Source organism: Fusarium flagelliforme, assembly GCF_020744385.1.
Source record: "Fusarium flagelliforme strain FIESC 12 MPI-CAGE-AA-0113 chromosome Unknown B0J16scaffold_7, whole genome shotgun sequence".
In the NCBI taxonomy this organism is placed as follows: Eukaryota; Fungi; Ascomycota; class Sordariomycetes; order Hypocreales; family Nectriaceae; genus Fusarium; species Fusarium flagelliforme.
Genome location: NW_025763509.1, coordinates 1,183,093 through 1,195,594, shown reverse-complemented (window position 1 = coordinate 1,195,594; position 12,502 = coordinate 1,183,093). Strand labels below are relative to the sequence as shown.

At 47.9% G+C, this 12,502-nt stretch overlaps 6 protein-coding genes and 1 non-coding gene across 7 annotated transcripts; 2 read left to right on the top strand and 5 right to left on the bottom strand.

Annotated features, from left to right (window-relative positions):
* Positions 1–3,768: 3,768 nt before the first annotated feature.
* On the top strand, positions 3,769–4,575 carry B0J16DRAFT_183041 (AAA domain-containing protein). Its single transcript, XM_046122659.1, has one exon. The coding sequence runs from the start codon at positions 3,774–3,776 to the stop codon at positions 4,449–4,451; it is 678 nt and encodes a 225-aa protein (XP_045978903.1). The 5' UTR covers positions 3,769–3,773; the 3' UTR covers positions 4,452–4,575.
* On the bottom strand, positions 4,576–5,541 carry B0J16DRAFT_183040 (uncharacterized protein). Its single transcript, XM_046122658.1, has one exon. It carries the CDS (start codon positions 5,342–5,344, stop codon positions 4,700–4,702), a length of 645 nt encoding a protein of 214 aa, XP_045978902.1. The 5' UTR covers positions 5,345–5,541; the 3' UTR covers positions 4,576–4,699.
* A 197-nt stretch (positions 5,542–5,738) lies between these two features.
* Positions 5,739–6,653, bottom strand: B0J16DRAFT_388384 (class I glutamine amidotransferase-like protein; the record flags this gene model as incomplete). The annotated part of the gene is made up of 1 exon (XM_046131740.1): positions 5,739–6,653. One exon carries the CDS (start codon positions 6,651–6,653, stop codon positions 5,739–5,741), a length of 915 nt encoding a protein of 304 aa, XP_045978901.1.
* An 841-nt stretch (positions 6,654–7,494) lies between these two features.
* Positions 7,495–8,485, top strand: B0J16DRAFT_183037 (uncharacterized protein). Its single transcript, XM_046122657.1, has one exon. The coding sequence runs from the start codon at positions 7,704–7,706 to the stop codon at positions 8,361–8,363; it is 660 nt and encodes a 219-aa protein (XP_045978900.1). The 5' UTR covers positions 7,495–7,703; the 3' UTR covers positions 8,364–8,485.
* Positions 8,432–8,521, bottom strand: B0J16DRAFT_t278. The gene has a single exon. It is a non-coding gene; the product is annotated as a tRNA-Arg (tRNA).
* Positions 8,522–8,605: 84 nt separating this feature from the next.
* Positions 8,606–9,855, bottom strand: B0J16DRAFT_348792 (uncharacterized protein). Its single transcript, XM_046128795.1, has one exon. It carries the CDS (start codon positions 9,806–9,808, stop codon positions 8,915–8,917), a length of 894 nt encoding a protein of 297 aa, XP_045978899.1. The 5' UTR covers positions 9,809–9,855; the 3' UTR covers positions 8,606–8,914.
* Positions 9,856–10,365: 510 nt separating this feature from the next.
* On the bottom strand, positions 10,366–11,947 carry B0J16DRAFT_404303 (uncharacterized protein; the record flags this gene model as incomplete). Its single annotated transcript, XM_046132788.1, has 4 exons — positions 10,366–10,720; positions 10,778–11,260; positions 11,313–11,425; positions 11,477–11,947. The coding sequence occupies 4 exons, from the start codon at positions 11,945–11,947 to the stop codon at positions 10,468–10,470; spliced, it is 1,320 nt and encodes a 439-aa protein (XP_045978898.1). The 3' UTR covers positions 10,366–10,467.
* Between the last annotated feature and the right edge of the window lie 555 nt (positions 11,948–12,502).

The window sequence follows — 12,502 nt, the reverse complement described above, 5'->3', positions numbered from 1 at the left end:
ATGCTGCGAGCTCCATGATGTCTGCAAGGTCGCTTAGAGACAAAGAACCGAGAGGAATATTTGACAGAATCCTTTGCAAAGGGTCCAAAATGAGATGACCCATGGTATTTGCCGAGAGAACAAATGATCGGAGGATTGGTACGAGTGAGGTTTCCAATAGCACAGCCACATCCTCATGCTGTACTCCGTCGGGACTTTCTAAGAAAGGAACGAAGGCTATAGCCAAAGTCGGCTCGATTGACAAGGTTTCAATCATCGTCGGCACCAACGCATCCGACTCAATAGCGACATCATCGATGTTACTTAAGAGATGCTGGAAGCATCGCAATAAGAATCCCTTATCGCTAGCTGATGTAGCCTTGCTGAAGACAGTCTTGTACTGATCCACCGACTCTAAGCCTGCGAGCAGCTCTAAGTTCTCGTGAGTCATAATTTCGATAAGCCACGATGGGTCTGATGGAGAGAGAACATCACTGCGCGTCGGTATAGTGTATTCGCTTGGTTCCTGTGAGAACAGTGGCAGCGTCTCCATAGTATCAACCTGTTCCAGCCAGAGATCAAGATTCTGCATGGATGCAACATCTCGATTGCTGATGACGTAAATCTCCTACATGAAGTCAGTCGCATGATTTCCAAGACTAAGATCTGCTAGTAGGCTTACTGCAGCGGTAACTGGTGATCGGTTTACTCATCCGATGTGTGTTTGGAGGTTCCTACTGAACTTGTCCAGTGCTACGCTCGCGCAAACCTCGGCTTGCTTGCCACTGTCGATCGCCACTTTCTGTTTCTGTCTTCTGTCTCCCTGATTGTGGATATTTCGGTATTCTTCATCATTCTGTCCTGTTCGTGAGAGGAAAACCCACGAGTTAGATCTTTTCTTTTCGAACAACTGGAACAAACTACCATCACAGTATACTTGGTACTGCATCTTGGTTGGCAAAGCTAAACGATGCTGCGTCTGTGGTCCCTGTGAGTGTGGAAATGCAAAGAGTCGACCGACGTTGTCAATCTGACAGTCTTGTGAGCGCTGGACTTTCTTTGGTATATAGATGGCTAGGGATAACCGTTCGTGAGGTTGGAAAACGATGAGGGTGCGATGGAACATCTCCAAGTTCGTCGACATGGCATCATGAAAGGTAGCGAGGCGGTCCCTGGAAGAGTCGTATGTTCTTTTCCACTTGATGCCAGCATGATCCAACCGAAATCGTTGCAATTCACCTCTCTCCAGTACGCTAGACGAGCATAAAGCATTGGTGATCAGGGCGGGCACAGTACGTGATGGTGGGACATGAGCGAGAACCCACGCCTTTTCTTCCGCAGTAAGAGCATTGAAGTCGAAGAGATGCAGCAGGTTATCGAAAGACACCCGGTTCTTTGAACACCATGCCTGGGCCCACTTGATGCATTCGAACTCGCTGACAGCTATGTTATCCCGAGCAAGCAAGAGTTGAATAGCATCAACATCATATCCTGTTGGATCTGCCTGTGCGGGCAATGACAAATCATGTACCCTCTTCTCCCCATCGTTGTGAAGAACGTCGAGTATGAATGGTGGCGTAGTTTCTGGTCTGCTAGGAGGATTGCGCAGCCTTTCTGGGATTTTGATCCGGTCACCGTCTACACATTGTGAGAATAGACGGTTCAGCTCCTGACATTGAGCGCTCATAGGACCAGTAACTCGGGCCCAATCGAGATAAATATTCTTGACTTGACCGAGAGAGGAATTGGTGTACTTTGCAAAATACACGAGGCGGTCGTCGTCAGTAATTGGGCGGAAAAGGATAGGTTCTTTGGTTCCCGGATACAAAGCCGGGGTTGAGACGGTTGATGGTATCAGATCCTGGTCCCAGCAAACGAAAACTCGGTCGCGTCAGTAAACCTTTGTTGTGAGGATAGTAAAGAAATATCACTTACACTTATCACCGTCGAGATCACCACCCGACATACAATCTGCAGCCGGTCGCTTCCCCCGAGTTGAAAACACAATGCAGTCCACAAGGTGCGCTAGCTCCGGACGCTCAACAACCTTGAGCTTCTGCCAATCTCCGGGATGAAGACACGGATTTCTGATGACAGCAACCTCGGTATTCTTCAGAGCAAATGGCCGCCCGTTTTCTTCGAAGGTGACCTTAACGGCACACTCACCTTCCTTCAGGATATCCCAAGCGTCGCATACCCCAAAAAGAAGTCGTGACTTTTGCACAAAGACACGGCATCGCTGTTCATCTCTCTTATTCAGCATTTTGGCGTTTTCAGCATTGACGAGACGCTTAATCTGTGGCTTTATCTTCTCGTCTCCATCGAGGAGCACGCGTTCGGCGAGAGCAGGTTGGTTGATATAGCTCAAGAAGCGGAACGCGCCTTGGAAGTCGGTTTGGGCGTTTTCGAGCAATCGGAAGTGGTTACGCTGTTTGGAAAGAAGTGTCTCTTGGGAGATGCCGAGGGCGTGAAGAAGGATGATAGTCTCATCATTGAGATATCCGTAGGAAAAGGGCTGCAGTGACATCAGCGATTCGTATGAGATTAAACAGCCGGTGATATGTTACCTTGGAGTACTCGACGACGGCGAACGAATAATCATCGCCGCCGTTGAACTTCTTCATGGACTTGCGAAGCTTCAGCCAGGCCTTTTGCTTTGCCATACGAGGGTCCACCGTAACAACGCCTTTGTATCCACGGTATCGGATCTGAAAAACAGATGGTGTGTACCTGCTATCCCGAAAGAGTATCTGACTTCGCCGCGCCAGCTCTTGGGCAAGCTTTGGCGCGATAAGTCCGCAACCATCAGTAAAAACATAGTCGGGTGATTCAATGTCGGGAATATCTTCACACCGATCCGGGTTGATGGTCATAACGGTTTCTGCTGAGGAGAAAAGGAGGCCGATACGCTTTGCCTTTTTGCCCACCGTTTTCATCTTGGTGAAGTCACCCAAAGCCTCGGTCCTTCTCGAGATCTCCTCTTTTGAGGCTGCCATGAGGAAACATGATCTCGATTTCAGCTGACTGTTACTGTGCCCATAGAAGTTGTAGTGCACGGTGTTCAAAGTGATGCCAGCTCTCAAACATCGAATACTGTAATCTGAGATTTCTTGACTGGTGCGAGGCTGTAGATCCGGAGCTGGCCCTTGTTCAGATGCCGGACCTCGGACAAGTGGGCGGAAACCATCGAGAGAGAAGACGACGAAGCGATCTAGGGGAGCGTTTGCTGTGGCGCGATTCGGCGTGCTGGGTTGGAGGTTGAGAGTCATGGAATGGCGTAGTTCTCTCAGGTCTGAGTGGAGACTGATGGCTTTGATAAAACCCGCCTGCTCCAGTTTTGAAGCAGGTGGGAATCCAGGAACGTGGAAGTTCCAAGCATCATCGTCGAGGTGCAAAGTCGGTAATAAGACATGATGGAAGCTTTGCAAATTCTTAGCGTCGCCCTGGGTCGGCATTGTGACTTTTTGCTTTCTCTTAGCCAAAGTCAATTGAGGAGGAGAAAGTGGTACATTGGCTGAGTGAGGCCTGAGGCTGGAACGGCTTGTTGTGATTGGGCTTTGTTGTTATCTCGCTCGACGCGTCATTGTCTTCTAAGGCTTAGGGCGCCAGAATAAAGAAAGCCTAACTGCTGGTCTAAATGTGCATAAAGTGCCTAGGTTATTTTAGATCAGTAACTGAACCAACAGATGCCAGTGTTTGTGTAACACAGATATGCTTACGCGCTCCTAACCCCTCACTTCCACAAAGGATTCCCGGTCAGATTGTCTATCACACAACCTTTTAAAGCAACCGATATGTCCTCAGAAACTGGGATTCCAAACATTTACATCATCGGACCACAATCTACTGGGAAAACGACACTAGTGAACAAACTACAAAGCAACCTGCAGAGCTGGCCGGCCGATTCATCAGTTGGAACCCCCGGTATTATCTCTGAGGTCGCAAGATCCGTTCTCACTAAGCACAAGTTCTCGGCCAAAGACATCACTTCGTCAACTACTAGATGTCTCGCCCTACAGAAACTCATTCTTGAAGCTCAAGCTTCTGCAGAAGATGAAGCTTTGCGGAGCTCCCAATGGTTCATCTCCGATCGATCCGGTTTCGATCCGTTGGTATATACTAAAAGATATGTCTCTGCTGATGCGGTAGCCGACCTCCAGCTGGAGTCTGCTTGGAGAGAGGTCAAAGCGAGAATGGGAAACTCGTTGATTGTGGTCTGTGAAGCGGGCACCCCTTGGCTCTTGGACGATGTAGTGCGACTGATGCCTTGCAGTGAACAGGAATGGATGCAAGTGTTTCGAGACTTCTGCGAGCTATTAGAAGATGTAGGTTTTGAGTATTCTGTACTGCCTCGGACTATGTTGGACCTTGAGGAGCGGGCTGAGTTCATTCGAGCCAGATGGACTAAAAGACGGCAATTGTCTCCTCATAATGGGTTCAAATGTGTCTCAAACGTCAATGGGAAACTATAGCTGTATCCCTAGATCGCGTTTCGGAAAGGTTATTGGTAGGAAAACAGCCAGCTCTTTGTGTCCATCTCTACTTATAACATTACTGAGTTGATATGTAGTTACAATCCCTGCTAGCCTTGTGGAGTCGCGATTGGGGGATGCATGATGAATGGTGACGGGAAGATGAAGATAGTGCACTGTCTGTATATACTTTATTTCCCCTCTTATAGATTTAACCCTCTTCATTGGCAATCCTCGGCCCGTTCCCACTATTCGACCTTTAGACAGAAATCCCGAAAGGTAACTGATAACGAGCCGCCATCTGTCGTTCCATCGCCTTTAGGCATGCAAGCAGCGACACCAACCCAAATTTTGTTCTGCGGCTCCATATCAAAGACCCAAGTCAATTTTCTCAATGGCATGCGCCTTCCGTCAGATCCAGTAACATAGATCCAAAGAGAACCATTTATCTTCTCCATCTCAAAAGTGGCGGTGCTTTCACCCAATCTTGTTAAACTCCAATCTGAGTAGGGCTTGCCAGCAGCGACAGAGGCAAACAGCTCGTCGTCCACGTGCTCGATTCCGGCTTTGATCCATGTTCCTGGCGACGAGGACAGGCGAATGTTTCCAGCAGCATCCGGCGATGGTTCGGAGTCAGGGAGGAAAAGGATAAGACCGCCTTGTGAGTAAGAGGCTACAAAGTCCGCTGACACAGTAACCTTGGCACTTTTGAATGAATTGACGAATAAAGGAGTCGCGTAGATAGGTCCGTTGAAATCATCTCGGCCTCCAGCGCAGGCAGGTGTTCGCCAGATATCCGGTCCTGGCACGGCATGGAGCTCAAAGGGCTCTGACGACGGGTCCAGTGGCAAGAGAGATTGCTGCGCAACGCTTGAGAACAGTTTAAAATTCATGTTTAAAGGTGAATCCAGTGGGATACAATATGATAGGTGGTAAGGCAGGGAACAAACTGGGAATTGAGTTCTCAGCGTTGGTCTTTATACTTCAAGGCGGGGTATTTCAAAGTTCCTTGTTTTGCAAAATCCGGTAAATGATCCCGCGGTGATGATTTGTGGAGTCACAGTAGACGGATGTTTACACTTTGCAACTTCTTTGCCATTAGAACATATCACTGGTCTGTGTAAGAGCGGGCTTTCGGTTCGTTCGCCTGATTTGGCAGTAGTCGACGCCTGCTGACAAAGTTACTCAATCTGGAATTGAAAGCACGCCTCAGTGGGGTGGATGACAACTCAACACATAGATTCATAAGGTCAATTGGTAGCCATGGTTAACTTGAAGTACATACATCTAATCCTCCAGCGGAGGACTCACCAAACCTCCATTTCTCAACACAGAATCACGACCCTCAAGCAAGAATCGCATTACCATATCCGCCGCAGCCTCCGAGTCGTCGTCCTTCTCCATTGCCCTGATCGAGCTCGCAACCAGTTCCGGATCCCAACTCCAAGCTTTACCAAAAGCCTTGCAAGTCTCTGTGTTGATGAAGCTATCAAACTCGAAATGTCCTTGGAACGTGAGCACATGATTCGGTTGATAGGCACCTTGGAATGCACAGTGATCGGTTCGACCCATGGATAGCCAGTCTGGGGGTAGCGTCTTGTCTTCGGGGATCTTGACATGATCGCCGTGGATGAATTGCAGCCGCAGTTTTGTGTTATCTCTTGTTTGTATAGAAGGGAGCGAATCTTCAGACATTGGCGTGGGAGGTCCGTCTAGCTCAGTTGTAGTCTGTGAGCTTCCGAGTGCTTTGAGGAAGTCTGCTTCCAATTGAATAGCGTGGACACCCGCTTCCATCCCTTTGGGATCCTTCTCGACGTAGATGCCGGATTCACGGAGCAAGCTTTGGCAAATGATCTGATGCCCAAAACAGCTTCCAAAGAGCTTGATATGTGGGTGTTCAGTATGAACTCTGGCGACGTAGGCGTCTAGCTCTCTGATCCAGTCCCTGTCTTCGTAAGAGCTTGCTCCAGATCCAGAGATGACTATGGCGTCGAAATCGGTAACCGTTTCAGGATACAGGCCGTGATGAACGTCGAAATACTCAGACTCGATAGTTAATCCGGGTGCGACGCGAGAAGCTGATTTGACAAGCAGTTCGTGAAAGATGTGACCGTAGGATGGCGCCCGCTTGGCCAGAACGTTGGGTACTGGTGTATCGGCATTGAACATAGCAACGCGCAGGGTAAGTGGTAAGTAAGCCATGATATGATCGTGGTTCATCGATGTTTAAATGCGTGACTTTATTGAGGAAAACCTTCACTTCTCAGACAGTTTATCGAAAGTTCAACCTTTAGATCACTGGAATCATAGGGGCATCAAATCTATTCATATTTCTCGCAGAGTTCTCGTGTCTATTGTCCGAATGACTGATTCACTCCATTTTTTTGACAACAAAATTGGAATAAGACGGCAAAAATTTCCTAATTAGCGATAGCTGACCCACTACAGCAGTTTTGGCACGCTACCATTGGCTCAATTCTTATCAATACTCCATCACGCGCCCTTTTGCCACCAGTTCCAGGTGTTCTAGCCACTCGACGAGAGGACTCATCGTCCGAAAATCGGCCCCTTCTTATATATGCAGTTGGTGTTTCCGTATCTTCTTTTAATCTTCTCCATGCCTCTCGAGCTCTAAGTTGCACTGTTCCGAAGACCCGAAAATGGGGGATCTTTTCGGGTAGATGCTGATTCCGGCGATTTTGCGAACCACCCTCGAGACTTGCAATCTTTCCATCACGATGGGATTTTCTCAATGCTGTAATGACTCGCATATACCTTGTTCCTAGAATAAAGTGCGTGGAGTGTATTTCACTTTGCGGAAATGAACCATCCATTGCATGGGTAGCTTGCTGTTGGTTGTGACTGTTGGTTCTGCATTCACGTAATTGAAACACGCGGGCACTATCCGAGCGGGCATTGACTTTTGTTTCTCTGGTTGAGAGTACAGTTTAAAAAGACTTATCCGTAGAAACTTGCTTGAAGTAGAGAGATGATTTCTGCGTTTGAAACGGGAAACGATACACTTCTCAGCTATCATTTGGCATTTTGATATCGAGATATAACTTGGCGTAAAAAAGGGTTTCGTCAAACACCAAAATGCCAAGATCATGGCTCATTAAACGTCGGCTGATCCATGTCCACTAACAACCAACAACATTAAAGAACCCTGCCAGCCTCAAGCGAGCATGTATAAATTTCTTCAACGTCCGTTCCACGACTCTTTATCAATTCTTTCCATACGCTCGCGTTACCATGTCTGCCGTCACAACAACCTCTCTTCTTCTTCCCCAGTACTCAGGCCATTTCAATGCTGAAGTCATTGGAGCAGATCCAACAGCTACCACTTTCATCCTCAACTGCAACTACGACAAGTATACCACATCGGAAGACTGTTATGTAACATCCCAAACCTTTGTCGTGGGACCATGGGCCGATAAGACTTTGTCCTCTGGGGCCCCTGCTACCGGCGTTTTTCGCAAGATCTATGCCGAAGAGCCTGATGGTGATTATGGCGGCTTCTCGTACTCTGCGCAATGCGAGATGAGCAGGACATATGCTAGCATATGCACTACAGTCAATATCGGTGGAAACGCATACTTTGGCGAGACAGCAACGTTTCCCAGGTCGACGGGCACGGATTACGATGGGTTCTATCGAATGGCAGGTTATGGTGATTTCAGATGGGTTCCTGTTACTATCACGAAAGGGCAGAAATATCTCGCTGCTGCAGCTGAAGCAACGCCTACAAGCGACTCTGAGGAAGATCGCGAAGCAACAAGTACTACCAGTGATGTCGTTGTTATCACTGACGAGGCTGATTCTACTGAGGCAACTTCTAATGGCGTACGTGCGAGACGGGGTTTGAGTCTCTGGGGTGTTATAGGATTGGTAGTGCTCGTGGCTTGTTTATAGCAAGCAATGTTAACCATGCGTCAATATTTACATGAGAATCGACCAAAAAGAAGAACAACTGTGTCAATCGACCACGTCAGGAGTCGAACCTGAAATCTCTAGAGAATTGAATATCGGTGAACCGAAATCTAGCGCCTTAGCCATTAGGCCACGCGGCCCGATCAAGTTATTCGATGGCTCAGCTTCACCAAGCCAGTATCATGTTGGTTATGATCCAGGAAGATCTCGACATCCGACAAGCTCTCCAGAAGACAATAGGAAAATCGCAAGAGCGGAGACTTCGGCGATGAGCAAATCGTTGTTTTGGACAAGTTTCTGGAGCAACTCCACAATAGAGTGTTTGTGGCATTAGTGGATTAGGGTATCTCGTCTCCGATCGCGACTAAAGTTGCCAGTAAAAACTGATAAGGTTCTTTCTTCTATGCATTCTTGACAAAGAGCTCAAGGTCTCCAATCATAGACAAATCTAAAGACGACAAGTGCCCCAGCATATTCCGTCTCCCAGACCTCTCTAATCCCAGACATCTTTGCATGCAAAGTCGCTTTATTATTCAAAGCTCACTCAGTTGTAATTCGATGGGGTTCATTCCTTCAGGGGGTTGGGAAACACCAGTCAAGCCCATGTAAAGAGTTTTTCCCCAAGGAGCCCACATCCAATAAAAAAGCCCAACAGTGTCTTCAATGGGTGTACAACTCCCTCCCCACGGACAGTCTTCAAGTGGCGCATGGCAGTTGAGTTTATTATCGATTGACCGCAGGCAACTGATCAACGAGACTGAGCCAAACTCAACAATGGTATTGGGGGGACAGTTGGTGACAGTGTACAGGGTTTGGCGTGGCCCATTCACTATGCACAAATAAGATCCACTAGCCTCCCGCAGGTAACCAGTGGTAGACTCCATTTGGTATTTGAGAGGGGTCATGCTGACTTCTTCATTCATATCAAATCCCATATGGTAATACATCCCAGGGTTACTTGTTAGAATCTTCCCATCGACCGCCCCACCAGAGGCGACGATGTTGGAAGTAGGAATGGGCTCCGACGCAGATTCGCTTGTGGTGGTGGCGATACTAGTGGTAGCATCAAGAGTGATGGAGGAATCGCCAGTAGTAGCCGACTGAAGAGCGGTAGTTGGGTCAGGGGCCCTAGTGGTTTCAACACTCGTGGTGAACAGCGATTCGGAAACATATGCTTCAGTCTCTGTGGCTACTGCACTGGTGTCATCATCGGAGGTTGTGGGGAAACGACTAGTTAATGTCATATCGACAGCAGTGGTCATTGTATTGGTCTCGACAACGGCAGTGGTGGTTGCGGACAAGACATTGGATGTTGTGGGGATAACAGATTTAATGAATGAATTGGTAAAAGACCGGGGTTTGCAAACACTGGCGACGGCCAAGTTGGCTGCCAGAGTGATGATATAGCAAGGGCCGAAAGCGCGCATAATGAGAATTAATCAATTAAGGGATGTGTGAGTAACGAGTGGAAATGGGAAAGCAAAGAAAATAAATCCGGACGAAATAAATACCACCGGAGTAGTTATAGCCCTGTTAGCCAGCCCCAATCCTAGAGCTGTGATCCAATTTATTGATACCCGCCAAGGGTATTTGTCAATAGCTTGTGCGCTAGTGTTGCCCAAAAGCAATAATGGATCTGTTTGTGGCATTCTAGACAAAACTAAACAAGACTATCGAAGTGATCGAACCATTTCAGCTGAGCCCTATGAAAGATCCTTGCAACTTGGCTAAGGGGTCGAAAGAACAGCAGGATGGCTTGGCTTAGTGGCGAACATGGAAGAAAGCTACCCCCGATGCAGCGCATGATACTGAGCTCTCATGCGTTAGAAATGTCGTTTCTTATCTTCTTTACGATGTACCGCACCAGTTTTAGGTCCTTTGACCGAGCTAGGTCTTGAGAAGTCAGCTAAAATAATGGTCACGGCGCTCTCTGTTATTTGTATAAGTCATGCTTCGACGCAGTGGGAGATAGATAGTTTCCCAACAACAATCAGGCTGTGAGTTTGATCACTTCCATTCATTCATCACACGACTACTCGCCCCGCAATACTCAAAAGGTCAGCGAGCTTCAACTGTGATTGGACTCTTAGCCAGTAACCTCAGTCACTGGAAGCATCTCCTGCAAAACGCCCCTACTCGGGTCGCTAACGGTAGTGGCCTCCCCAAAAGCAGTATTGAAGTTCTCTTCAGCATACTGTTCGGCGTCGAATCCATGAATCCAGTCCTCTCTTGGGAACCCGATGCTAGTGGGATCCTTCTTGACCTTGTCCCAATCCGCCTTATGCCAGAGATCCCTTGTTGACTCTCCAGTTTTCTGAACCGCCCGGACGCGATCGTATCTGATGATGGTCAGCAAGAGTAGCATTGGACAAAGACATACGTGGATGCGCGCTTACCTGAGATTCTGATGAGCCTTTAACGCTCCTGGAACATTACCTTTACCGGCGCGCTTGAGACAAACTGCAATGGTCACGCCATCCTCCATAGCTTGCGTCGCACCTTGAGCGCTCGTCGGCAAGAAAGGATGAGCGGCATCTCCAAGCAACGCAATTCTCCCTTCTTGACTGATCCAAGTTGGTAGCGGGTCGCGATACACCAGCTTCCAATCAACGACCGAAGGTGTTTTCTCGACGATCGCTCTTGTGGTAGGATCCCAGTCTTTGAGAAGTTCTAGGACTTCTTCGATCTTCCCAGGGAACGACCATGACTCATCAATGTCATGGTCATCTTTGTGTGTTAGAACCCAGCAGCAGTCCTTTCCTCCTTTCAGAGTTGAGAATAAGAAGTGGACGTCTTGCCCGATCCAGCCGTTGAATGTATCGCCATTTTCGCAGAACTCCTTGGTACGAGGATCCTGAATCATGTCTTTGTTTGAGAACCTGATTTAATTGTTAGCTGGCTTGAGATCTACTATAGTACAGCACGACGTACCATGCTCTCCAAATAGCATATCCGCTGCTCTTGGGTTTATCGACATAACCCAGAACAAGCTCTCTGGCTTTGGATCTCACTCCATCTGCACCAATCACAACATCACCAACGATCTGTTTCGAAATTAGCATACTGGGGAACATGGACGAGGAAGCTATACACACCTTCTCTCCGCCTTTCAGAATTATTCCAGCATTAGATTCAGTCTCGAAATACTCGGACACTCGCTGGCCAAGATGTATTGGAATACCAAGCTCGTCGCGCGCATACTTGAATATGATCTCATGCAGCTCGCCTCTATGGCCATTCAGCACAGGAGCTTCAGGGTTAGGCGGTGGTCGCTTTTGGTGATAAACGACTTCACCAGTGTCCCATTTGTGAATTCTGAAGCCGTAGTCTTGGATGTTGATGCACAGAGGACGTAGTCTGGCCACTATCTCTCCGTCAGACCATCGATGGAATATTCTGCCCGCATTTCCACCGAAAGAGATGATATCCCCCAGAACCTTGAGTTCGGGGAAGGACTCGTAAATCTCAACGTCATGGCCTTGTCTGTGGCATTCAATAGCAGCTGTCAACCCGCCAAAACCAGCACCGACGATAACGACTTTAATACCTGACTTGTTTGATGACATTTTCTGGTTTGTGGACTGTGACTAGACTCGAGATGCCACAAGCAACACACTAGTCACTTAAGTTTCCGTCTACACCAGCCGGATATCGATCGCCTGGCTTGATCAAGCCGAGGTTTGTATATCCGGGCTGTTTCCCCGCACACTTCGGTTTAGATCTGCAACCAGCATCCTTTAGTAGCAAACAAGCCAATAGGTCATGCTCGTGTCATAAACATTCGTGGGGTATTTCGCGTCTTCAACCATAAGAGTAGCCAATAGAAAACACCCGGGTAAAGTTAACCGCAGTATCTGTCGTGCAACAACGGAGCTCTATCGAAAGCATCTCGTGATGGACTGAGCTGTAAGCCATGCATCACTCCGCAGCATTTACCTTCAGCTACTCAACAATTCAAATACCTTGGCTCTTGATATCTGATGCAAGTCTGCATAACCCCGCAGTTATGGTTGTAATGTAATTGCTTTGTCAGTATAAACCGGTCAAGATCAGCGTCGATAACACATATTGAGGGGAAGATCAGGCCAAGATATCAACCAGGAATAATAACGGAAATGGCC